Below are 25,165 nucleotides of genomic sequence, written 5' to 3'. Positions count from 1 at the left end.
TTTGGTGCTGGACTGCCCATGTGGGCGGGACAAAGACTGATATGAAAATGGATATTTCCCATCTGTGAAAGGTACAGTGAGCAAAATGCAGTTGGTTGCAAACTCTAAAAGTGGTTCCAAACCACTGAACAGGTTATCATGCCGTGTTCTTTCGAGAGAGGGGCGCCTGCTAATTTTTTTGTATTTTTGGGACCCATTGGTCTAGCCGGAACTCAGCCACACCCTCTTACTGAATCTTTACTGGAATTCTGCAAAAATAATTCAAGAAGAATTCTTTGATGCCACTGAAGAGATTAGGCTTTGTTGGCTAACTAACAGGAATTCTAATTCTACTGTCATCTATGGTGATTTGAATGCCTTATGCATTCACTGGACGACTAGTAATCATGAGTGTCGGGCGAATTCTGCTGTTGACAAAAGAGGAGCGGCATTCTTGTCTCTGATGGATGCATGAGAGGTAAGCATTATTAATTGTAATGTGTTAGGAGATGATCATACACATCATACCTGGGAAAGAGATTCTCAGAGAAATGTACTAGACTACTTTTTTGTCCCCCAATGGATATTTCATCTGTTACATCCTTTAATATGAAGCCCACCACTATGAGTGATCACCTCTTTCTTAATTTGATTTGGATAGTATGGGCTAGCCACTGGTCCTCCACGTAAATTTTGGGGGAAACTGTCTGGTTTGGAAAGATTACAATATAAGGACTTTAGCGGCAATATCCTGGTGAGACTATTTGGTGATAAAGACTTGTATGCCCTATTAAACGATGTGTCATGTACGGTACTGCTGAATGCTGTTTTTGACCAAATGTAGCCTCGTAGGAAAGCCTTGGTAGTTCATAAATATGTTTAAAATACTGTGATACAATAAAATAAAAAAAGGTTTTACGAAGACTGTATCAGTTCTTTTCATGTAATGGATGTAATTGAGGGCAGACGTCTTAAGTTAGTTTATAGAAACTGTCTTCGAAACTACAGGCACATCCAGTAATTGAAGGATTCTCAAAGAATGCTTAGGGTAATGATCATATTTGTGAATATACATGGGTGGCACATAACAGTGAGATATATGGGGGTTTGCGTGAAGATGTTTCCCTAGGAAGACTATTTTATTACGAGCCCTGGTGCTTGAATATAGCTCAGGAAGACTGGATTGGTCTTATTACCTGTAGTTGTAATTCTAGGAAGCCTGGACTAGATGAGTTGTCTGTTATGGTGCTATAATGGAATCCAACCTTTTGGGCTAATTTATTGCAAAAAATCTTTAGGGCGATTTTGATGGGAAACAAGCTACTGGTTTCATGTCTGACCTCAATCCTGTTCCGTATCTATAAAAGGGACGGTCGAATAACCCAGTTAATTACCGCCTGATCGCTCTACCGGACGAGCCTTCATATATCTTTGCCTCAGGCTTGGAAACTCGACACCCACCCAAAAGGCTCCATAAAAGCAACTGGGACTAATTCAAATGGGTTTGTTCTGAGTATTTTGAAATGTGAGGCTAGGGTACAGTCTAAGCATGTATGTATCTAATTTAACGTATTTTCCGATGGTTTTCCACAGTGTTGCATGGTAAACCATTTGCAGGAGCTTTCTAACTGTGGATGCCTGAATGATCTTTTAAACATGATTATTGCTTTGCATACTAATACATCTGTGAAGGTAAGACCAAACACTACAGGTAGGTTGTCAAGTATGACCCAACGTTCCCGCGGCCTTAAACAAAGCTCTGTGCTAGCCCCATCCCTTTTTAATCTTTCATTTCTGACATTTCAGATGGTTTTAAAGACACACATTGCTTCCTGCCTTTATTAGCTGCCAGCAGGACTAATAACCGTTTGTATGCAGACAATCTCGTTTTGTTGGATTTTACTCCGATTGGTGTGCAAAGACAACTTGCAGATCTGTCGGAGTATACGAGGTGCAACAAACTGAAGATTAATGTCCCACATACTATGTCGTTTGAGTATAGGGTGGGGCACACAGTTCCAGGCAAGATGTCAGTACACTTATGAGAAAATTACTTAGTGTGGGATACTAATGTGGCATTCCTAGCAGTAAAGGAGCATTATATGTTGTCATACCAAGAAAAGTGGACAGCAATTGATGTTTTAAATCCAAGAGGGTTTGAATGCAAACATTAGCAGATGGCATTGTCATGCATTATGAGCCTTTTAGTCTGGCTCTACACATCTCCCCTTGGTGTCGGCTCTGTACCCTGCTCATTCCAATTTGCTTCTGCTCCCTCCTGCAGGTGCGTGTCACCTTTGCTGTTTCTTGAGCCTTGCTTCTATGTCTGTCTAGCTCCAGCCACCACCCTTACGCTAATACACATAGGGCTCTGATATTTTCCAAGGAACTAACATTTGTATTTGTTTATTTATTTATATCGCGCACAATGGACCCTCAGGCATGATGGTACATACAAACAAAAAAAGACATATACATGTACAACATAAATAACATAAAAAGCCCTAACCAAGCAGTTGTAATGCAAAGCTAAAAAAAGCCTAAATAAGAGAAAAACAGTGCACAGGAAGGGAGACAATTAATTTCAAGACAATGTTCAGTTTAGACTGGGGTGATATGTGATTCAAGTTGAACATTCTGTGTAAAAACAATGGAAGATTGCTAGAGCCACATCCTACCACAATGCAGTCGGAATTTTCTAGACTACACCAATTCTTAATCTGAATTCTCCGAAGGACCCTTAGATCCTGTTGGGAGCCATATCCAAGTTGGCCATACATTATTTTTCTGTCTGCATGCCTCAGATGCCCTGCATTTTTAATGTGTACACCTTCCACTTCGGCCTAGTGTTATCACCATTGCTAACATCCTTTCATCATGCATATGTAGGCTATACTGGCACGTTAATGACCCCAACTAACTACGAAGCAAGGATTTAAAGGCAATTACCAGCTGGTGAAGCCCAATGGATAGGACTATAAGCATAAAACATGAAGCATGTAGTGTGAGCATATAATTAGTATTTAATGCCTACTTCTGACCGCAATGTTAATAGCATCACATCCAAGAGTCAAGCAACAAGCGTGCATGCCCGTTATCTGTGACAAAAACACCTTCACATTGAAATTCAGTGATATACGTTTTAAAAATAGTGCTGCACTTCAGTGATACTTTGGAAGAAACAGAAGAGTAAGCAATACATTATAACCGTGCAATAAGGTCATGTCGTCTGGGAAACTATATTTTCCTTCAATCTAGGACAAATCATGAGTGTTTATTTGGAAGTAAGAAAATCATTCTGTAAAAGAAGCAGACAATTTCTTAAAAGAAATAAGAACAAACCGCTGCCCAGCACCATGCGTGAAATTACTTACTTGAAAAAGTTGCACGTAATTGTTAATTAGATCCTCAATAACACTGACTTCTTCGCCGTGTTGCCCTTCGGTTTGAAACATGCAGGCAGAAAATGCCAGGGCTAAATTGTGTGTGTCCAGGAAATTAATTTCAGAACATTTCCATACTCTGTGAAACGTAAACACACCAATTAAGGCCTATTGCTATCGCTGACATGTTTTGGAGTACTTGTTACCCGCAATTATCAGAATCATTTTCAGTCTCCTTTTGTGGTTACTGAGATAATTAATAGCATAAAAATGTACTTGTTTTTTTTTTAAATTATTTCATGCCCTCATATATCAAGAATATTTTCAAACATTTCTACTACAAATTTAGAATTTGTTCTCATGTTGGATTCTGTTCACACTAGTAGAAAATGCTGAGCTATCAAAGTTTATGACTCGCACCTCCAATCCTAATCTTGCAAACGTTGTGATGCTTCAGGCATAAGCACTTTCAGAAATGTGTGCACACGTTTCGAATATTTGACACAACATCTCACACACTGAAACACTATTAATTCATTTCATGCTGACTGCAGTATTAGATGATTAAACAGCAACATGCATGCCCTGAAGCTTATATATTGCCAACATGATCTAAGAATCATAGCAGCACTCAACATATAAACATTAAACATTATAATATACATTATAATATCCATATGTCTAGTTGAAGATAAGAGAGAAACCATTTTTGGTAAACACTAGAAACCTAGAAAACATGCCTATCTGTCTTACGAAAGCAACTAATTTCAAGTAACATTGTTTAATAAAATCATGGCCTGATTCTATTTAGGTATTGATCTTATTAAGACAATTTTGCACTTTGTTGTGATAAGTAGAGAAGATTAAACACGCTAAATACTTTAGGTATGTGAATGTGTTCATTCTTGACATACCATTCATTACAGCACGTATCACCTATATACGTATTAGCTACAGCACTAGTTTGCACTTTTGTGGATTCGTATTGGTCATTGAATGTTTTGACAAATAATTTCTAGGTTTTAACAGTAGCATGGTTACGATGAAATATTCAAATAAACATGTGGTACCTTTTTTATGATGTGATGTTAATAATACACATGTTTCTGATATGAATTGATTATGTTTCCTAGCCTCACACACTCCTTCCTACAAGTCCTTTCATGTATTATACTTAATATGAAATGCCCCGTGTGACATCATCCTTTGTGTGTGCTGATAACTAATCCATGCATCATGCCAGAAGTTGCAGCTTTTCATCAACTAAGGGTATGTCGAGACCTATTGATGTGCAGTTTGAGGCATGTGCGTTAGCATGTTTCCGAGCTGATTCTTTTAACATATTAAATACTTCAGTTCCTGCTAAGAAATGTTGGAATATATCCACATTTCGAGTGGAAGATTTATCATGCATTCTACTTATGGTATTTTATTAAGCATTTATACTACACCCATCACCACCGTAGTGATCGTATGGCACCTGAACCTGTCAGAGAAGTGGCACATTTTGACCCTGCTAAGCTGCCATCAGACGTTGTTCTGTGGATATAAAAGAAGGAATGGAGGGGGAGGAGGTGATAGAAATGGCAGATTCGCAAGTGGAGAAAGCACTTAGTGGAGGAAATAACACAGGAGTCTGTGAGAAGGGATAAAGGTTGTGTCAGATGGAATGCATTTCTTAACATTCTCTAGTTTTTGGTAAGCATGAGAGAAAGTTTAAGAAATGTGTAGCCAGTTTTACAATCAAGAAGTCAAGAATTACCTGTGATGGCAGCATCTAGACGAGGGGATTGCCTGGTGCTAAATATGGTTAGTGTGTGGTTGCATGATGGACGTGAGAGATGGTCAAGCGGGCCCTGGTGATGTGGAAGGTTTCACCAGTGGTCGAAGTCTACGAAAAGAAGTAGTGGAACTATGCTCCCTACTGGCCTGCCCCCACTCCCCACAAACCCCATCACCACACCCCCTACCACGCACAATAGAAACCCACAAACTCAAGCACCTGCCCTTTAAGGGAACGGTCAGTTCAGGCTACTGAAAGAGCAAGTTTACACTTCTTCCTACACATTTATTTTAAAAACGAAACGATTCCGGAACGTTTTTTTTTTTAAATAAAAGCATAGGAACAGAAAAACTTAATTTGAAAAAGTGGAGGCGCACTGCTCCCAACCGCTCCCGCCCACTTCAACCACTGGGTTTCACCAGCCTAGTAAGAAATACTGCCTGTAACAAAGGAGCAAACAGGTTTTGCCAAGCCAGATAACAGGTGCCTGTGCCAAGAGTTGAACATGTATAGATGAAAACATGAGGAAAACAAGAGGGAAGCGATAAGGCGGGGTAGAAAGCGAGAAAATGAAGATCAGTCCAATAATAACAAGTTCTGAAGCTGTGACACGGATATAGTTCACCATCACCTTCAAGAGGGTGATCTGTATAGATAAGGATCCTAATAGTTTGATAATATGGGAATGATTTAAAGTATCTGAGTTTATTTGGCTCCTGAGTGTCATACAGTCCTAACCCTGGAAGTCCAGTGGTTCACCAAGTTGAATTCCCATGACCTTGGAGAGCACCTGATAGTTGACCTATTTACAAACCTCCACAGTTCCTTGCATGATAACAAAAGCCCAAATGCTGTGTGTGTGTATATATGAAGTAACATAATCCATACTAATCTAAAATACCCATCTGTGCTATACAACAAAATGAAACATCTTTAAATAACGTATGCAGTTCCCAAGTCCAACCTACCTATGCTCCGTGTGAAGACTGGTAACAGCCATGCACAGATGCTTGGAGAGGCAACTGTCAGACATGCGGATTTCAGGCCATACAACATTCAAAACTGATAATATGAATTGTACAGCATGAGAAGAGTAAACGCCTACTGACAAGGGGGGAGCTGAGCTGCTCCACAGTACACTGCAGGACTAATGCCTTGCACTCATGGTGTTAGGTGGTGTATATTCTTAGGAGCTGCAAAAAATGTCAGTTACTGGCAACGTTTCTATATATTCAGGTAAGCCAGTTTGAGTGACCAAAATATGAGCACGAACGTGGTTCTTCGCATCCCGCTCTAACCCCTTCAAAAGGATGCACAGGATGTGATGCAGTGTGCATTTCGCATCAGTTATGGTGTTGCAGTACGGAATGCAGCAGGTCAGGAACGCTGTACTACTGCACGCGGGTAGTCTTGGTGAGGTGGAGGTTGACAGGGATCAAAAGGGAGTAAGAAATAGATCAGATAGGCCTTTGCTATCTCCACGGCCTATTTGTAAATACCCAGCTGGGTTTACAGTGATAATTTCGACAACAAAATGTCGAAAGTCAAAATATCGAAAAAAAAATGTCGAAAAAAAAAATGTCGACTTTTTTTTCAATGCCTTTTTTTTTTAAATGGGGGGGTTCCCCCCCAACCCCCCTTTTTTATTTATTTTTTTTAATTTTTCCTTTTTTTTAACTCCCGAACCCCTAAAATAAATATATAATTAAAAAAACGAAAGTCGACATTTTTTTTTCGACATTTTTTTGTCGACATTTTTGTCTGTCGACATTTTTTTTCGAAATTATGACCACCCACCACCCAGCTGCTATTTGCATTAGGTTATGTTATCATATATGTGTATAGCGTTGACTGGCATTTGCTATGGCCTTGAAGCACTGCAAGTCAGATGGCCCTTCACCAACGGTGGTCTGAAAAGATGAGGGACTGTATCCAGCAGTAATTATAGTTTAAGGAACTGCTCAGCAACTGTTCTGAATAGCCGAGATGACTGGTGTAGAGAGATTGGAAGCTGAAGATTTGACAGAGAAGAGAAACCTAGTATTGTGACAGCTGGACTCAATTTGCCATGGGACCTGTATACTATGGGGTGCAGAGCTATAAGAGGAATGGTATTGGGATCAAAGGTTGTATGAACTCCCGGGGCAACTGTCCAAAGGTGTGGGTTCCGCTACGCTTCACATTCAGTGTGTGAGAATACAACATCAATGGTATGCAGTCAAATTCAAATTAAAGGTAAACTATAACAAAATAAATCAGAATAATAAATAAGTACAAAAGTTGTGAGCAGATTATTTGTTTGTGTGTGCCAGCATAGTGATACATTACTTTGTGACCTTTTGTTGTGCAGCAAGCCTCTCACAAAACCTCACTCACGAACACATGCCTCAAGCAAGAGTCCTACAATACTGACATCGTTTTGTGTTCTCAACGGATGACATAGGATGTTATCAGACACACTACTAGATGGGCGTGTGCCACTGGCACAGCAGTACATGGCCAACCCCTGATACTGTTACATACATGCATGCGCAGGGGGTGGTAGACACTATACCCTCTGCCCATTGACTTCAGTCTCTGCACCCACTACAAGTTTAATTAGCTACCTTGCATTTATTGACCTACAGTGCTACACACTAGTAACAAACTAGTAGTGAAAAGACACACTTCTCACAAGATAAATGGACTTGACAAATGAGCGTACTGGTGTGGTGAGGCGGTGGAGTCCCAGTTCCAATGTACATGTCAAGAAACTGTAAGCTCTCCCTGCTGCTTGGTTTTTGTTTGCTTAATCCTTGGGAGCCAGAAAGCCAACCTGGCATGAAGTGTGGTGGCATATGGAGGGCAGAACCGAAGCACGTAAGAAAAAAACATGTTGTATGTGTATGTATGTGTGAATGCGTGAATGCAAGGTTTCACATATGTGCAAGTGAGTGTGTGGCTTGTGAATGAGAGTTCAGTTAAACTGTATTTTGTTTTATGCGTGAGTATGTACATGAGACTCCATTGTGTATGATGTATCGGTGCACGTATGAATGTAAGAGCAGTGTGCATGTTGCATGGATGCACCTGTGAATGGGAAAGTGTGATTGTTGTATGTGCACGTTTGAATGTGTATGCATTTCGCTGTGCTTGCATGTGGGCCCGGGGCACAAGACTCTGATGAGGGCTGCTACAGTGTTACAGCTAACATGGACATGTCATTTTGTATAGTGGTACACCTTTATATTGGCATTATGAACAGAGCTAACATGGTGTGTTCTTGCCAAAGGCTCCGGAGGGTGGGAGGGTGGATACATGGGTGGAGGCAGCATGAACATGGTTGTGTACAAAGGCAAGGTATCTTACTGTCATTATGGGAAAAGCGAGCATCATTGTGCTTAGATATGGGATGGGAAGGATGGTACAATGATACATTGATGCAGGCAGCATGAGCATGTTTTCTTGCAGTGTTTTCATAGCATCTTTACTAGCATTATGGATAAAGCCAATTTCATGAGTATTCTTAAATGGCCTACTGCCATATGTTAGTGCAGCCAAAATGAACATGATTTCCTACGGTAAATTTCGATTTTTACTGGCATTATGGGCAAAGCCAGCATGAGGAGTGTTCGTATATGGGTACTCGTGCAGTTAATGTGGTTATATATTCATACAATGGCATGGCATTTTTACAAGTCAACAGCAACTAGCTGTGCACCAAGATAAATACACTCCTATCAAGAAGGCAGATGGTAGAAGGGAGAAGGCTAGGTGGGCATTGACATTAGAGCTTGCCTACCTATCTTCCGATCTGTTGATGCTTGTTTGTGCCCCCACAGTGATTTGAAGGAATGTACAAAAGACCAACCATATGCCACCTCTGACACAACATACTTTCACCATATATTCCACCCTGCCAAACTACTTTTAGACCCTGATCATTCACCTACTATTTGTGGTCTGGCTTCAAAGTACAAGTCTGGGGATGTGCATTTTCTGAGTTGCACAAAGTTCAAGCGACCAGCCATGCCCTGGTATAATAAATCATTCTAATATGAGAGCTCATGCCATAGCTCTTTGATCACCCACACTAGCATCATAACAGTTTAGGCCAGCCTCCAACATCACCTGCTTGGTGGTTTGCATCATTTGAGGAGTGAGTGTGGAGGGCATGAGATCAGTCATTCCCAGAATCAAGACTCATCTTTCCAGACTTTGGTTAAATAAGGCTAGGTGGCTGTTTCCAACCGCACTCTCTTGTCTGCTTCCCAATCAATTGGCAACTCCACATATACTGTCTGTGATTGGATGACAGATCATATGAACTGGATTATGTGAGAAACCCGAAGGTGACTCACCCACAGGTCCCTGTGTATCTGACATACAGGCTGCCAGGACAAGGCCTTTGCGTTTGGATCCAGTTTCCTGGGGGTGGACCAGTGCGAGAGGATCACATGGGTGAGGAGTCTTCGGGGAGTGGGATGCCAGATGATGATACCCGGTATCCCTTTCATATAACACCTTTATCCCATCCTGCCAGGTGTGGGATGTATTTACCCATGCATCCGAGCCCTACCTCAAAACTGTGCAGTACTGACATGTAAAACATCATGATGGCCAGAGTTTCCCAGAAAATGCATAGGGAAATGCATGAAGAATAGGCTGCCACCCATTTTTGCCGATGTTATGGGCACAGAAGGACACTGCCTAAAACCACCATTGGACTACCCACACAGTAGTCTGAAACCATTGGGAATGGCAATGCTGATTGCCAAAAGCAAACCCATAACTGTTGGGAATTCATTTTCTTAAATCCCAAAAAGGGGTGCAGTACCAGTACTCACCACTATCCAAAAGCCGGCGTTTTAAAACCACCAGATTTTGTAGAAAACTGAATAAATGAACCCAAAGCAAGCCAAAGAAAGACTTACTGAGAGGTGGATCCAATGTAAAGTTATATTCTGAAGTGACTTGAAGGTTTATAACAAGACTGGCTGAGCTGTGGATTGCAGCAGTTTAAGTTGCACTGGATTTAAAGACACTAAAATCGAAAATGTTTAAATTGACTGAGTGACCTACTTCTGAGTGTCACATAGGTTGCAATTGTTTAAATGTCATAGTTTTAAACTTAGAATCAGCATCCTAGCTGCATATGTAAAAATGTTTAGTTTTATTTGAATGCAGGAACTGGGGAACAAAAAGTGACATTCTATCTGAAACCTGGATTAAGGAACTGAATTCTGCCTGGCAACTACCCCATCAGGAGTGAAACTTGAGTCACAGCTGTGTTCCCAGGCCTAGCTGCCCTTTTGCTGCTCACACTAAGGATATGCCATCTACCTGATAATTGAATTACCTGTGCTCTACAGGAGCTCTGAACAAAGCCCTGTCCTGGCTCAGGCAAAGGTTTTATTGGCAGGAGTCGTAAATGGTCGTAAAAAGTGGCTTCCTCCTGAGGAAAGGGGAGGGGCACTGCCTGTGAGAGCAAGCTGGCTTGGCAGAACTGGATAAACCAGTATTTCTACCTTGTGCTGAGAGGAAACCACACCCCTTTGGAGCCAGAACATAACTTTAAAAAGATGGATCATTCATAGAGCGGACATGTGAAAATTTTATAAATGATACCATAATTCTGATTCTGATTTTTCTGCCCACAGTTTAAGAGGTTTTTAGAACCGGTGGTATGTTCAGGGGGGTTTTAGCGGAAAAGTGGATATTACTCTAAATGTATGCATGTTAAAAATCTGAAACTTCATCAGTTAATGTCCATACTCCCTGCGCACATGTATGTAAAGTTGGGTCAATGTCAGAAATTGAAAAATCAGTTAAAAAGTCAATTATGTGCCATTTCTGAATGCAAGCTCTTAGAAACAGCAGATTTGGACAGAGACATGGCTAAATTCAGCCACACCATGTATATGTAATTTCAAGCAACTGTGTAACTGTGAAATATGTCTTTTATTATCAAATATAGAATGTGTGCAATCTGACAGAGGAGTGTCCTATCTGCAAGCCATAAAATGACATCCCTCTGACTCACAGCTCCTTCGCCAATCAAATGATAAATGGAAGTTTGACCAATTAGAAGCTGAGAGAGAGGTAGGGTCAATGATGCTAGAACACACCCACATTCTAAACACATAAAAGCAGACAGACAGGACAGATAGGGACCTTCAATTCCATCTGCAGCGGGACGCTCTGCCGGAAAAATCCCTACTTTACCTCCATCAAACCTCCAGAGAGCCAAACTAGAGACTTCAATCTATCCAGAACTAGAGACCCAGACCAGAGAACCAGAGAGAGCTGACCCAGATCACTGTGAAGTGCAGAGACCAGAGGCGAGTTTAAAACCTGACCAGATCCATGGCGAGGCCCATTTCACTCAAGAATATAGTGTGAGTACCTAGAAAACTGTGCAGAACCAATCTCCTAGTTAAAATAATATAATTCAATCTATTTAATCTAAGTAGAACTGCCTCCTAACTGTCACCTGTCATTTGTAAAGCTGTCACTTGTCATTTCCTAGTTGCAAGCTGCACTTGTCTTTTTGAACTTTAAAATTTCAAATCTGAAAAATGACCTTTATTTAATCGCTCATATCTCCGCAACCGTTTGTGCTAGAGACTTGCAGTAACTTTCATTTTGAAGCTGAGATCCTAGGCTTTCCTAGGACCCCAAAACGATAGAGATAGTCCTTGTGGTTCCTCTGTAATAGCACTCGGCGCATCCGCGAATTTTGCCGCGATTTGCAAATTTCTTCACGTGTAAAAAGACAGCAGTTTTGCTTTTCCTTGCCAAAAACTTTGTTTACCTGCTAGTTACTACTAAAGCATTGTTAAGGTGATTCTGAATTCATAGAGAGTAGCTATCACTCACCCTGAACCTCTGAAAGGGAATTAAAAGCATTTCCAGCATATTTCTCATCCATTGCTAGCACATATAAAAGCATTTGGGCCTGTGTTTTCAAACTTCTGTAGTCTAAGCTTGCTGGGGTGAACTGATTTACATTGATTGCATTTCTGAGAACTGTGTGTTTTCCTTCCATTTCCTTGCCTTGCATCAAGGGGGGGAGGGGATTGCCAGAGAAAAGTGATCACATTGTTTGGTTGAAATCATATTGAGTATTTTCTGTACTGCATTCATTGAATATTGCATCCACCTGAGCTTACATAAAGCATCCTCTACCACATTATACTTTTGTTCCTATTTACCAGTGTGCTACATTATCCATTTCATCTCAACTCATTAGTGATTATAAGAAGTGTGCTAGTGCCAGATTCTCCGTTGTTGATCTTTATCATATCAGATTAAGTGTGCTATTCAATTATTAATTTATTATAAAGTGTGATATATGTGGGGGTCAGGGGGATTCCAAGAGAGGGGTGTTATATAGGGGTAGTCATCCAGAACGCATGAACTGGACATAAAGATATATCAATAAGGGTTTTCATTCAGTATTCTAGACTAGGCGTTAACTTAGCTGTAGTGCTGAATTGAATCCTCTTACAAATTGGGGGCTCGGGCCGGACGTTTGGGTTAGAATACCACTTGTGCAGCTTAATACAGTGTGCTAACTGACGGGATACACATATCCAGTCGGATCACCACGCTGCATTACGCTGTGAAGCATTCCTCAAAAGGGACACTCCAAGAAAAGTTCTGTTCTGCAAAAATAAAATACTAACTTCTGTAAGTCAGGACAGAGACCAATCTCTAGAATGACGACCTTGGTAGATATGAAAATAGCCAGAGAGCACCTCTTGCATAAGCTATTTGTGAGAGGTGAATGGACCGAACAGGGCCAGGATGCCTGGTTGCAGGCCATCACGCGACAGGTCACTGAAACAGGGTCAGACTTATGGAGAGATCAGGGTCCATTACATGTGGCCCTGAGTGAACTATATATGGCTCCTAAAGCCAAAGAGGAACACAATAAGATTGCCAGGATAGCGGCATACCTGTACCTATATATGGGAGACATGCAGGATAGATGTGCTGAAAGCCAAAATCTGGCAAATAAGCAACAGATGGCGTTAGAGAAGGTCCAATCTGACCTGGTCTCTTCTGAGCAGAGGCTGCAGAGGAGCCAGGAGTCAGAAGATGATAGTAGGCAGCACATCATTAAAATAAAGAAGGATATGGATGTGCTGCAACAGGAAAAGGTAGAACAGAATACCAGATTTCTGGCCTCCTTGCAGAAGGAATACCAAGAAGGTTTGGACTCCCTACTGCAAAACCAGAAAAAGCTGGAGCAACAACTGGACTTCACCAGGGTATGTGCTGAGCAGGTAGTCACCCTGCAAGGCCACCTAGATAGAGTGAAGGCGGAGAGCAACAAACTAATTCTGAAAGATCTGGATACCCAGGCAGAGTTTGATCAGGAGCGCCAGAATGCTGGTGCCTTCCAAAGGCAAAGGGACGACCTGGCGGCACAGATGCAGGCTCTCAGTCAGGAAAGGGATACCTTAGGCCAGGAAGTCTGCCATTTAAAAAGAAAAATGGAAGAAAATCACCTGACCCACCAGAAACTGGGTGACCTCCAAAAAGAACACCAGAACTTGCTAGAGCACACCAGGAGGGTGGAGGATGCTCTAGCAAGAAAGGAGCAGGCCAATAGGGACACAGCTCAGGAGGTAACCCTCCTGCAGCAAAGACTGGCCCAGTTCTCCAGGACCAACCAGGAAGCACAGAGGGAAAATGAGGCCCTCTGTCAACACAATGATAGGCTCCAACAACAGGTAGCGATGCAGGAGAGACTGATAGAGTCTAGTAAGGCCTTGACTGAGGAACTGAAAGCACAAATGCAGGCTCTTGCATTGCAACAGGGAGCAGGGGCGGATAGAGATGAGGTCCGCTGGGAAAGAGAGACTCCTGACCATAACCGCAGGAGCCCTAACACCAGGGGCCTTCATCTCCCCCAGTCCCTGGACTCTACCACCCCCATGTCCCCTGGCGCACATGAGCACAGGGCCGCAGGGATGGCAGATCACTATCCAGCTAAGAGTATGGGGCTCATAGGCCAGTACCACTCAGGAATGGAGGGGTGGGCATCTGGGTATGGGCACCCAAGTACAGTACAGTTCAATGGGGAACCCCAGGAGAGTAGGCCCATAAAGGGCATCCTGAAAACCTCTGCCCAGTTAGGTCAGTGGAGGGGGTACCCATCAAATCCTGGCAGCAAGGAGGAATCTGAAGACTCCTCTGAACTGCGCAGGACACAGGAGACCAGGTCCCCACATTCTGCCAGCCATTCCCAGGCTCGCAGAATCCGGGAAAACCTGGAAGAACAGACGGGAACCTCTGGGAGCAGTGCCTCTGAGTCCGAGGAAGAATGGACAAGGGTTACCCGAACCAAAAAGGCCAATAAGGCAAAAAGGGCCTTGCTTAAGGACCCCTTAAAGCAGATTAAGGCGATCAGGAGCGTCATCACGCCTTACCATAAGAACGCTAAGTATTCTGTTTGGGAGCACTTAGAGTTGTTTGAACAAATGATGGAGACTTTCCATTTGAAGGACAGCCAAAGCTGTATTCAATATGTAAAGTGGACCTTCTCCCCGGAATACTCCAGTTTCTTTGCAGGGCTGGAGGACCAAAATCATTTAAGATGGTCCACCTATAAGGCGGCCATCTTGAAACATTTTTCTTTTCACAGAAATCCTCAAGAGGCTCGCAAGGCAGCCTACAATTTGCAATGTGGGGAGGATCAGGCCCCACAAGAATTTGTGCAGGAGTTAAAGCGTGCTTTTGCACAGACCACAAGAAGGGTGCGCACGGATAGCAGGGAATTTATTAATACGTTTTTCCATGCCTTGCCCAAATATATCATGACCCAGCTCGTGAGGGATTTTCACGAGAAAAGATCTTTAGACTGGGTCATTGAACAGGCTACCCGGATCTATGAGGTGCAGAAACCGGTAGATAGCAAAAGTAATGCCGAGAAAAACCCCAAAGCCAACACCACCCCTGCTGCTGCCAAGGTGGCAGAGGTAAAGGTCACCCCCGTTTTGGATTTGGAGATGGGGGGGCCTAAAAACCTACCTGCACCTAATAATGCTAGGCCCAGAAGGTCCTCGGGCCAGTCACAGACAGGGAGCCAGGGAGGCAGCCCCACAAATGGGGTCCCTCGCTCTCCTGATTATGTAAGCCCCCGTTACAAGGGAAACAGACCCATCCTGGGTTATGTGTGGACTCCTCCAGCCCAAGGGGGGGGATCCAGCCAAGCACCTAACCCAGGGAACTTCCCTCCTAACTTCCCACCGGAGGGCAGAAACTCTCCAAATCCTGGGCAGAACTTTTTCCCCAGGTATCCACCCAACTTTCAGCCCCAAAACCATCCATCCTTCTTTCCCCAATTCCCTGAGCCCAGACCACTGAATCCGGGAGAGGGGAGGCCAAGGGTGGAGGGGTACCCAAATCTTCCCAACCCGGGGTATTACCAGAGGAGGGATAGCTACCCTTCCCGGGATCAGCCCAGGGGAGAAAACAGGGCCCCGTATCAGCCTGAGCGGGTTTCCCAGTTAGAGCGCCAGGTTCAAAACATGGCGCGGGATCTGGGTCACATACTGAGGGCTCAGCAGAACCCTCAGATCGGCATGCCGGCGCAGAACGCACCCAACTCTGGACCTGGTGCTCCAGAACAATGACGGGGGCAGCACCCCGATAACTCACCGGTTCCCAGGGAGGAGGCACAAAGGGAAGGGGGGTGTAAAGCCTTGGAGGAAGCTTCCTTCCTCACTTGTAAACAGCCCCTGGAAACCCAGGAACCGGAAACAAAATCTCTTGCCCCTGAAAGTCTGCCTCCTAAGGAGCAGAGGGGGGGTAGGAGAAACAAAAGACCCAAACAGACTCAGTTTGAGGAGGAGGTACAGATCTTCCAATTTGAGGGAGAGGGATCCTCAGAGGATCCTGGGAAAAGGATCTTCTCCTTCAGAGAGGGGGGAACTCCTCCCAAAGAAAAATGGGTCCCTAGGGATGCAAATCCAGACTGGGGAGATGTGGAGACTGAGCTACCGCCGCCCACCATCTCATCCCAGAACCAACAGCAAGAAAATCCCCTGGTTCAAACCCATCCTGGTGACTGCCTCCAAAAAGGGGGGGCGGCCCAGAACTGGAACCAGGGGAATCCACAATGGCTCTGATCTCCAGTTGCCAACTTTTTCTTTCAGATTCCCAAGGCTCTCCACAGAATTCTGCCCAAAATTCTTCTCTCGCGATGTCCAAAACCAGAAAATTAGCCCACCAGTTGTCCAAAAATGTACATTATCTGTGCCCCCTTGAGGAGAAGGAGGGAAGATACTATGCCCCGGTACAAGTACAGGGGCAGGGTACAATCTCGGCACTGGTGGACACTGGATCTCAAGCTACCCTTCTGTCCAGAAGGGCCTTTGATGAACTGAATGCAGGAAGGGGAGAGAATTACCAAATTCCTCTCACCTCTCTTCCTGGACAACTCCAGAACTTTGACGGGAAGGAAATTCCTGTCGAGGGGACGGCAGATTTGGACATTAAAATTGGGCGACACAAGCTGAAACACCCGGTCATAGTTGTGACCCCAGAGGGCACCCCTTGTTTACTAGGGAATGACCTCCTGAGAAGGTTGTCACCCCTAATAGATTGCGTAAACAAGGTCCTCTGGACCCAGACTAGCCGACCAATAAAATTAAAACAGAGTGTCAACCATGTTAGTTTAAACGGCACCTGCCACATGGTTGAACAAAAATCTGACCAAGTAGAATTTCACTTCCAGAACAACCAGATTCCAGACGTGACAGTAATAGCAGTAGGACAACAGACTGGTGATGGGGGGTCCTCTCTGTTTCTGAAAATCAACCTTCCTTCCAGTTTAAGGTGGTATTCCACGCTGGAAAGAAACACTCTGAAATTCTATACTAATCCACAATCAGAAACTCCCACTCCTATAGTCCAGAAAGATGTGAAATCAGCTCAGAGCCTGGCTGATATTCAGCAAATTGGAGAGCAGTTGTTCATCCCTGTTCAGTTAAATGATGGGAAGGACTCTGTTCTCGCTCGAGTGTGTGTGAACAACGGTAAGAGCTTCATCAGCGAAGCCATGTTTCGCCAACTCCCAAAAGATCCAGCCATTCCCACCTTCAAACTGATAGACAAATGGGAAATGGACCTGGAAGCACCTAATTCCAAACATCTCCTGCCAAGCAGGTGTATGCTCAAAATCTCCATTGGCAACAAGAGCATAGTCCACAATTGTTGGGTCGTGCGAGACGTCCCTGCCGCCTTTTACTTAGGCAGTGACATTCTCAATCGCTTTGCCATTAGTTTGGACCTAATAAACTTCAAAGCTTGGTCCCGATTAGCGGATAATCCCATGGGCTTTGATGATCCAGAAAAAGCATTTAGGTCAGCTCAATTGCTACCTTATGCAGTTGAAATTCAGGTTAAAGAGGAAGTCACCATCCCAGAAAGGACCCGACAATTCTCCCTGGAAGTGAAAGTTAAAAGGGGACAAGAGTTGAAAAACCCTGATGCTTACATACATCTAAATGCTTCTCTCCAACAGCAAGGGTTGGGGGTAAACCCAACACCATTAGTCAACATAGAACATGACACCATTCCAATAGAGGTGGATAACAGCGACTTAAAGAGTATTACTCTAGCCGCAGGCACCATTATTGGAATGGCGGTTGATGACCGACATTTCTCCATTGATCTTAGAAATGAACTGTTAGGACCAATCCCCAAGGACTGTTTTGACAGTGACAGTGAGGACAATACAACACCAGACAGGATTTTTACCCGGCATGGGGGGAACTTCCTGGTGTACACTTCCTGCCCTTATGGTAAGGAAGATGTGACTTGTGAATTCAGGAGGGATGAGGTGATTTTCCAGGTTCATGAAGGCTGCCTTGCCCACCTGAAGCCTCCGGTCCAAATCAGCACTCTGACCAGGGACTTCTCCACCCAGCTGGAGGAGGCCGCGGAGATAGCCAAACCAGAAGTCTTTCCAGGCTTCAGGCAGATGGTGGAAGAGAGAGTCAACCTAGCTGATGCCTGTGTGACTCTGGAACAAAAGCAAAAGTTGAAACAAGTTTTCTTGGATTTCCAAGATCTCTTTGCGGTAGACTCGTATGACTGTGGTCGCACTGACATCCACACAACAACAATCCCCACGGACCCTGGCATGACTCCTGTGTTTGTGAAGCAATATCGTTTGCCTCTCGCATCCATGGAGTCCCTTACTGAAATAATTAAGAACCTTGAGTCCCGGGGAATAATCCGTCCCATCCACAGCACCTTCAATAATCCGGTGCTGGGAATATTAAAGCCAAACGGCCAGTGGAGACTCTGCGCCGACCTTAGGGAGCTCAACAAACGGGTCCATACTTCCCGATGGCCTCTGCCCTACATTGACCAAGGGCTGGCCCAGATTCAGGGGTCTCAGGTATTCACTGCAATAGACCTGACCAATGGATACTGGACCGTGCCTGTCAGTAGGGAGGACCAATACAAACTGGCTTTTACCTTTGGGGGCCAGCAGTACACATGGACCCGGACTCCCTTCGGATACCTCAACTCCGGCAATGAATTCAACATTTTCCTACATAAGGCCATGCCCGACCTGGGTGCGAGGGGTAACCTGGCTTATGTAGATGATGTCCTCATCAAAAGTTCATCTGTGGAGGAACACATAGCGGAGATCCGTTATGTTCTGACACAGTTGAGGGCCGCCGGAGCAAAACTTTCCTTTCAGAAAGCACAGTGGTGTAAAACCCGTGTTAACTTCTTGGGGCATGAGATTAATCCTCAGGGTCTTTGTCCCCAGGAAAAGAAAGTGGAAGCACTTCAGAAACTGAAAGACCCCACAACTCTGCGGGAACTAAGGAGCCTCCTTGGACTGACTAATTACAGCAGAAAGTTCATTGAGGGCTACGCAGAGATCACCAGACCCCTGATTCATCTCCTGAAGGGGGGGGTCAAGTGGGAATGGGGTCCAGAACAAGCCGAGGCAGTAAAACAACTCAGAAGAAGCCTCTCACAAGCGCCTTGCCTAGCTTACCCGGTCAGAAACAAGGAGTTCTTCCTGGAGACAGGGTTCTCTAATACGTGCTTGATGGCAGTATTATATCAAAAGCATGACAAGGTCAATAAAGTAATCCCCTATGCGAGCAAAACTTTATCCTCTGTGGAGGAAAAATTCAACGATTGTGAGAAGGCACTCCTGGCAACGGTGTGGGCATTGAAGAATTACCGCCCGTTTATCCAGGGGGAACACATCATAGTGGAGACTCCACACCAGCCTCTGCAATATCTCCAAAGTGACAGAATCCGGGCCGGAAATGTGAGTAATTCCCGAATTACTTCCTGGATTCTGTCAATGCAAGGCTTTCCTGTGGAGGTCAGATATGGCCAAAACAAGAAGAGTCCCCTCGCGCAAGGTCTGGCTGACTTGCATGATTGTGCCAGAGAAAACTGTCTCAAGGACGAAAGTCTAAAAATAAAGGACAACATGGAGGCATACCTTAATTCCCCCCACAAAGTCTTTGAAGAAGACAAGTGTGAGGGAATGCCCACTGTGTATGTGGATGGATGCTCTTACCATGTTGACAACGACGGGGAGAAAGAACTGGTGGCTGGCGTAGGGAATGCATGGGTGAATGAGTCCCCAGAACCCTCCGCTGGATACAAAATTGGTCCCCGAAGTAGTCAGGTGGCAGAATTGATGGCTGTGCATCAGGCCATCCTCACTGCTGTCCAGCATCAACTCCACGAACTGGTCATAATCACAGATTCGGATTATGTACGGAACGGGTTCGTGGAGCACCTGGTTAATTGGAAAACCAGAGGCATGTTATGTGCTAACAACAAACCCTTGAAACATGGGAAGTTGATCCAAAACATTGATGATCTGGTCACCTCGAATGGGATGACCATCTATTGGAAAAAGATTAAGGGTCATTCCAAAGTAGAGGGACCAGACAAAACTGGAAATGACTTAGCTGATCAGCTGTCCAAAACCGGAGCCATCCAAGGGGATCTAATTGAGATTGAGTCCCTGTTGGGGGAAATCCAGGTCACTGCCATCACTAGGTCCCAGACGAATGCTCACAACGACCTTTCAATTGCACAATGGAGTAAGGAGACCCCTGATGCTGATTTGATTACCGCTCAGAAGGGGGATCCAATTATTGGTAAATTTTACCAGCACCTTGAGGACCCTGAGAACTTTCCCCTGACGGATACCGATTACATTGGGAAAGAGGACCTAAGAGTGTTGATGAAATGTCCAAAAATGTTCCGGATCCAAGACGGTTTGCTGGTAAGGAAATCCAAAGCTGGCCACGATCAGTGGGTGGTTCCTACCTCATTCCGAAGCCTGATGTTAAGTCACGCCCATGATGCGGCCACCGCCGGTCATAGGGGGTTTCACACAACATTGGAAATCTTAAGAGAGGTTGCATACTGGCCACACATGGGCCAGGACCTCAACCAATATTTGAAGGGTTGTCTTGTGTGTGCACAATTTCAGCCGACATCCCTCACACACCAGGCACCTTTACAAAAGCGGGGGATGACACTGCCATGGTCAGATTTACAAATCGACTTTGTAGGCCCTGTGATTCGCTCGGCTAGGGGGAATAAGTACATATTGACTGTGACATGCTTGTTTACCAAGTGGGTGGAATGTCTCCCAGCCCCAAACTGCAAGGCAGAAACGGCAGCTGCCTTGATGATTAACCACATCTTTTCCCGTTTTGGTCTACCTTAAAGGATTGAGTCAGACAGAGGTAGCCACTTCACCAGTGAAGTAATGACAAAGATGTGGGAGATACTGGGGGTCAAGAGAAAGCTGCATATTGCTTATAGACCAGCTTCTTCTGGGGCAGTAGAGAGATATAACCGGACAATTGTGAGCATATTAAAGAAGTTTGTGGCAGATTCTGGGCCAAGTTGGGATATCCGATTACCTCTGGTCCTAATGGCTATCAGATCTACCCCTTCATCTGCAACCAAAATGTCACCATTTGAGTTGATGACTGGGCGCAAGATGGTGCTTCCTCAGCATTTGCTCTATAGGACCCAAGAGCAGACACTGATAAATGCCTCCACTACTCATGAGTATGTGGAGAATTTAAGGAAACACCTCCAACATGCTTTTGCTTACGCTCAGCGGAATCTAGAAAGATCGGCTGATAGCATGAAGACCCATTATGACCTGAAAACTTCCAGGAAGGAATATCAGGTGGGGGACCGGGTCTATCTATACAACTTCCAAAGGAACCAGGCCAAGCAGCGAAAATGTTTGCCTACATGGAAGGGACCCTTTGAGATCATCGACAAGATCTCCCCTGTGGCCTACAAGATCCGCATCCCCAAAGGCGGTTCGGCAGAGGGGGAAGACAAGTGGGTCCACATAAACCAGTTGAAATGTTGCCATCCCAGGCACACTCTGCAACAACTGGAGGAATCCTCTGGAATCCTAGCGGGTACTGTCTCAGACTAATTCAGTTCCAACCATAAAACATACCACAGCTAGTCTCTAAAATATTGTGATTTGCATGGAACTGTCTCTTAGTTATATTGTTTTTTTTTCAAAATAAGAATGTAATGTTTTGTTATGATGAAATGCATATGCTGCCCCACTATCTCAACAGTGGTGGAAAAACGTCTATGAGTAGGTATTGCCGCTCTTCCTTTGATGTCCTAGGAGAAAGAAAACCTGAAGACGGGCCAAGGAGGGCGATCCGGAGACCGGGAACGAAGATCCAATGGGCCCAGTGGACCGCCCAATATTCCCATCAGGACCGGCGAGGAGAACCGATCGATCAGTACCGGATGGAGGAAAAGATGCTGAACTGTGCCATCTATTGGAAGAAGATGAGGAAACATCCCAGGTCTTGCGAGTCCCATTCGTGAAATAGAATGGCCATCGCAAGAGGGGGGCTTGTGGGATGTATTTACCCATGCATCCGAGCCCTACCTCAAAACTGTGCAGTACTGACATGGAAAACATCATGATGGCCAGAGTTTCCCAGAAAATGCATAGGGAAATGCATGAAGAATAGGCTGCCACCCATTTTTGCCGATGTTATGGGCACAGAAGGACACTGCCTAAAACCACCATTGGACTACCCACACAGTAGTCTGAAACCATTGGGAATGGCAATGCTGATTGCCAAAAGCAAACCCATAACTGTTGGGAATTCATTTTCTTAAATCCCAAAAAGGGGTGCAGTACCAGTACTCACCACTATCCAAAAGCCGGTGTTTTAAAACCACCAGATTTTGTAGAAAACTGAATAAATGAACCCAAAGCAAGCCAAAGAAAGACTTACTGAGAGGTGGATCCAATGTAAAGTTATATTCTGAAGTGACTTGAAGGTTTATAACAAGACTGGCTGAGCTGTGGATTGCAGCAGTTTAAGTTGCACTGGATTTAAAGACACTAAAATCGAAAATGTTTAAATTGACTGAGTGACCTACTTCTGAGTGTCACATAGGTTGCAATTGTTTAAATGTCATAGTTTTAAACTTAGAATCAGCATCCTAGCTGCATATGTAAAAATGTTTAGTTTTATTTGAATGCAGGAACTGGGGAACAAAAAGTGACATTCTATCTGAAACCTGGATTAAGGAACTGAATTCTGCCTGGCAACTACCCCATCAGGAGTGAAACTTGAGTCACAGCTGTGTTCCCAGGCCTAGCTGCCCTTTTGCTGCTCACACTAAGGATATGCCATCTACCTGATAATTGAATTACCTGTGCTCTACAGGAGCTCTGAACAAAGCCCTGTCCTGGCTCAGGCAAAGGTTTTATTGGCAGGAGTCGTAAATGAACGTAAAAAGTGGCTTCCTCCTGAGGATAGGGGAGGGGCACTGCCTGTGAGAGCAAGCTGGCTTGGCAGAACTGGATAAACCAGTATTTCTACCTTGTGCTGAGAGGAAACCACACCCCTTTGGAGCCAGAACATAACTTTAAAAAGATGGATCATTCATAGAGCGGACATGCGAAAATTTTATAAATGATACCATAATTCTTGTGATTTTTCTGCCCACAGTTTAAGAGGTTTTTAGAACCGGTGGTATGTTCAGGGGGGTTTTAGCGGAAAAGTGGATATTACTCTAAATGTATGCATGTTAAAAATCTGAAACTTCATCAGTTAATGTCCATACTCCCTGCGCACATGTATGTAAAGTTGGGTCAATGTCAGAAATTGAAAAATCAGTTAAAAAGTCAATTATGTGCCATTTCTGAATGCAAGCTCTTAGAAACAGCAGATTTGGACAGAGACATGGCTAAATTCAGCCACACCATGTATATGTAATTTCAAGCAACTGTGTAACTGTGAAATATGTCTTTTATTATCAAATATAGAATGTGTGCAATCTGACAGAGGAGTGTCCTATCTGCAAGCCATAAAATGACATCCCTCTGACTCACAGCTCCTTCGCCAATCAAATGATAAATGGAAGTTCGACCAATTAGAAGCTGAGAGAGAGGTAGGGTCAGTGATGCTAGAACACACCCACATTCTAAACACATAAAAGCAGACAGACAGGACAGATAGGGACCTTCAATTCCATCTGCAGCGGGACGCTCTGCCGGAAAAATCCCTACTTTACCTCCATCAAACCTCCAGAGAGCCAAACTAGAGACTTCAATCTATCCAGAACTAGAGACCCAGACCAGAGAACCAGAGAGAGCTGACCCAGATCACTGTGAAGTGCAGAGACCAGAGGCGAGTTTAAAACCTGACCAGATCCATGGCGAGGCCCATTTCACTCAAGAATATAGTGTGAGTACCTAGAAAACTGTGCAGAACCAATCTCCTAGTTAAAATAATATAATTCAATCTATTTAATCTAAGTAGAACTGCCTCCTAACTGTCACCTGTCATTTGTAAAGCTGTCACTTGTCATTTCCTAGTTGCAAGCTGCACTTGTCTTTTTGAACTTTAAAATTTCAAATCTGAAAAACGACCTTTATTTAATCGCTCATATCTCCCCAACCGTTTGTGCTAGAGACTTGCAGTAACTTTCATTTTGAAGCTGAGATCCTAGGCTTTCCTAGGACCCCAAAACGATAGAGATAGTCCTTGTGGTTCCTCTGTAATAGCACTCGGCGCATCCGCGAATTTTGCCGCGATTTGCAAATTTCTTCACGTGTAAAAAGACAGCAGTTTTGCTTTTCCTTGCCAAAAACTTTGTTTACCTGCTAGTTACTACTAAAGCATTGTTAAGGTGATCCTGAATTCATAGAGAGTAGCTATCACTCACCCTGAACCTCTGAAAGGGAATTAAAAGCATTTCCAGCATATTTCTCATCCATTGCTAGCACATATAAAAGCATTTGGGCCTGTGTTTTCAAACTTCTGTAGTCTAAGCTTGCTGGGGTGAACTGATTTACATTGATTGCATTTCTGAGAACTGTGTGTTTTCCTTCCATTTCCTTGCCTTGCATCAAGGGGGGGAGGGGATTGCCAGAGAAAAGTGATCACATTGTTTGGTTGAAATCATATTGAGTATTTTCTGTACTGCATTCATTGAATATTGCATCCACCTGAGCTTACATAAAGCATCCTCTACCACATTATACTTTTGTTCCTATTTACCAGTGTGCTACATTATCCATTTCATCTCAACTCATTAGTGATTATAAGAAGTGTGCTAGTGCCAGATTCTCCGTTGTTGATCTTTATCATATCAGATTAAGTGTGCTATTCAATTATTAATTTATTATAAAGTGTGATATATATATATTTTAAATTATCAAATAAACCTTTTAAACTTGCAAAACAGAACTACTTCTTGGCTCAGTGGGGATTCCAAGAGAGGGGTGTTATATAGGGGTAGTCATCCAGAACGCATGAACTGGACATAAAGATATATCAATAAGGGTTTTCATTCAGTATTCTAGACTAGGCGTTAACTTAGCTGTAGTGCTGAATTGAATCCTCTTACACAGGTAGGATATTTAAATACAATGGTCAGGCGAGGTCAGGCAATTACTGACCATCACACTCTCCTGACTTTCATTAAGCATCCCCAGGCGGATAAAAGGCGG

The 25,165-nt window shown here is 43.9% G+C and overlaps 1 protein-coding gene across 3 annotated transcripts in view; it reads right to left on the bottom strand.

Annotated features, from left to right (window-relative positions):
* The window catches only part of ARAP2 (ArfGAP with RhoGAP domain, ankyrin repeat and PH domain 2), a 1,740,202-nt gene that overhangs the window by 353,939 nt on the left and 1,361,098 nt on the right, over positions 1 to 25,165 (bottom strand). For all 3 annotated transcript variants that reach the window (XM_069631830.1, XM_069631832.1, XM_069631831.1), the window contains one exon: positions 3,354 to 3,501. In XM_069631830.1, the coding sequence (XP_069487931.1) occupies positions 3,354 to 3,501 (148 nt within the window). The remainder of the gene's footprint in view (positions 1 to 3,353; positions 3,502 to 25,165) is intronic.

Source organism: Ambystoma mexicanum, chromosome 6q (assembly GCF_040938575.1).
Source record: "Ambystoma mexicanum isolate Mex_15411 chromosome 6q, UKY_AmexF1_1, whole genome shotgun sequence".
Taxonomy (NCBI): Eukaryota; Metazoa; Chordata; class Amphibia; order Caudata; family Ambystomatidae; genus Ambystoma; species Ambystoma mexicanum.
Note: the sequence above shows the minus strand (reverse complement) of the source record. Positions and strands in the feature narration are given on the sequence as shown.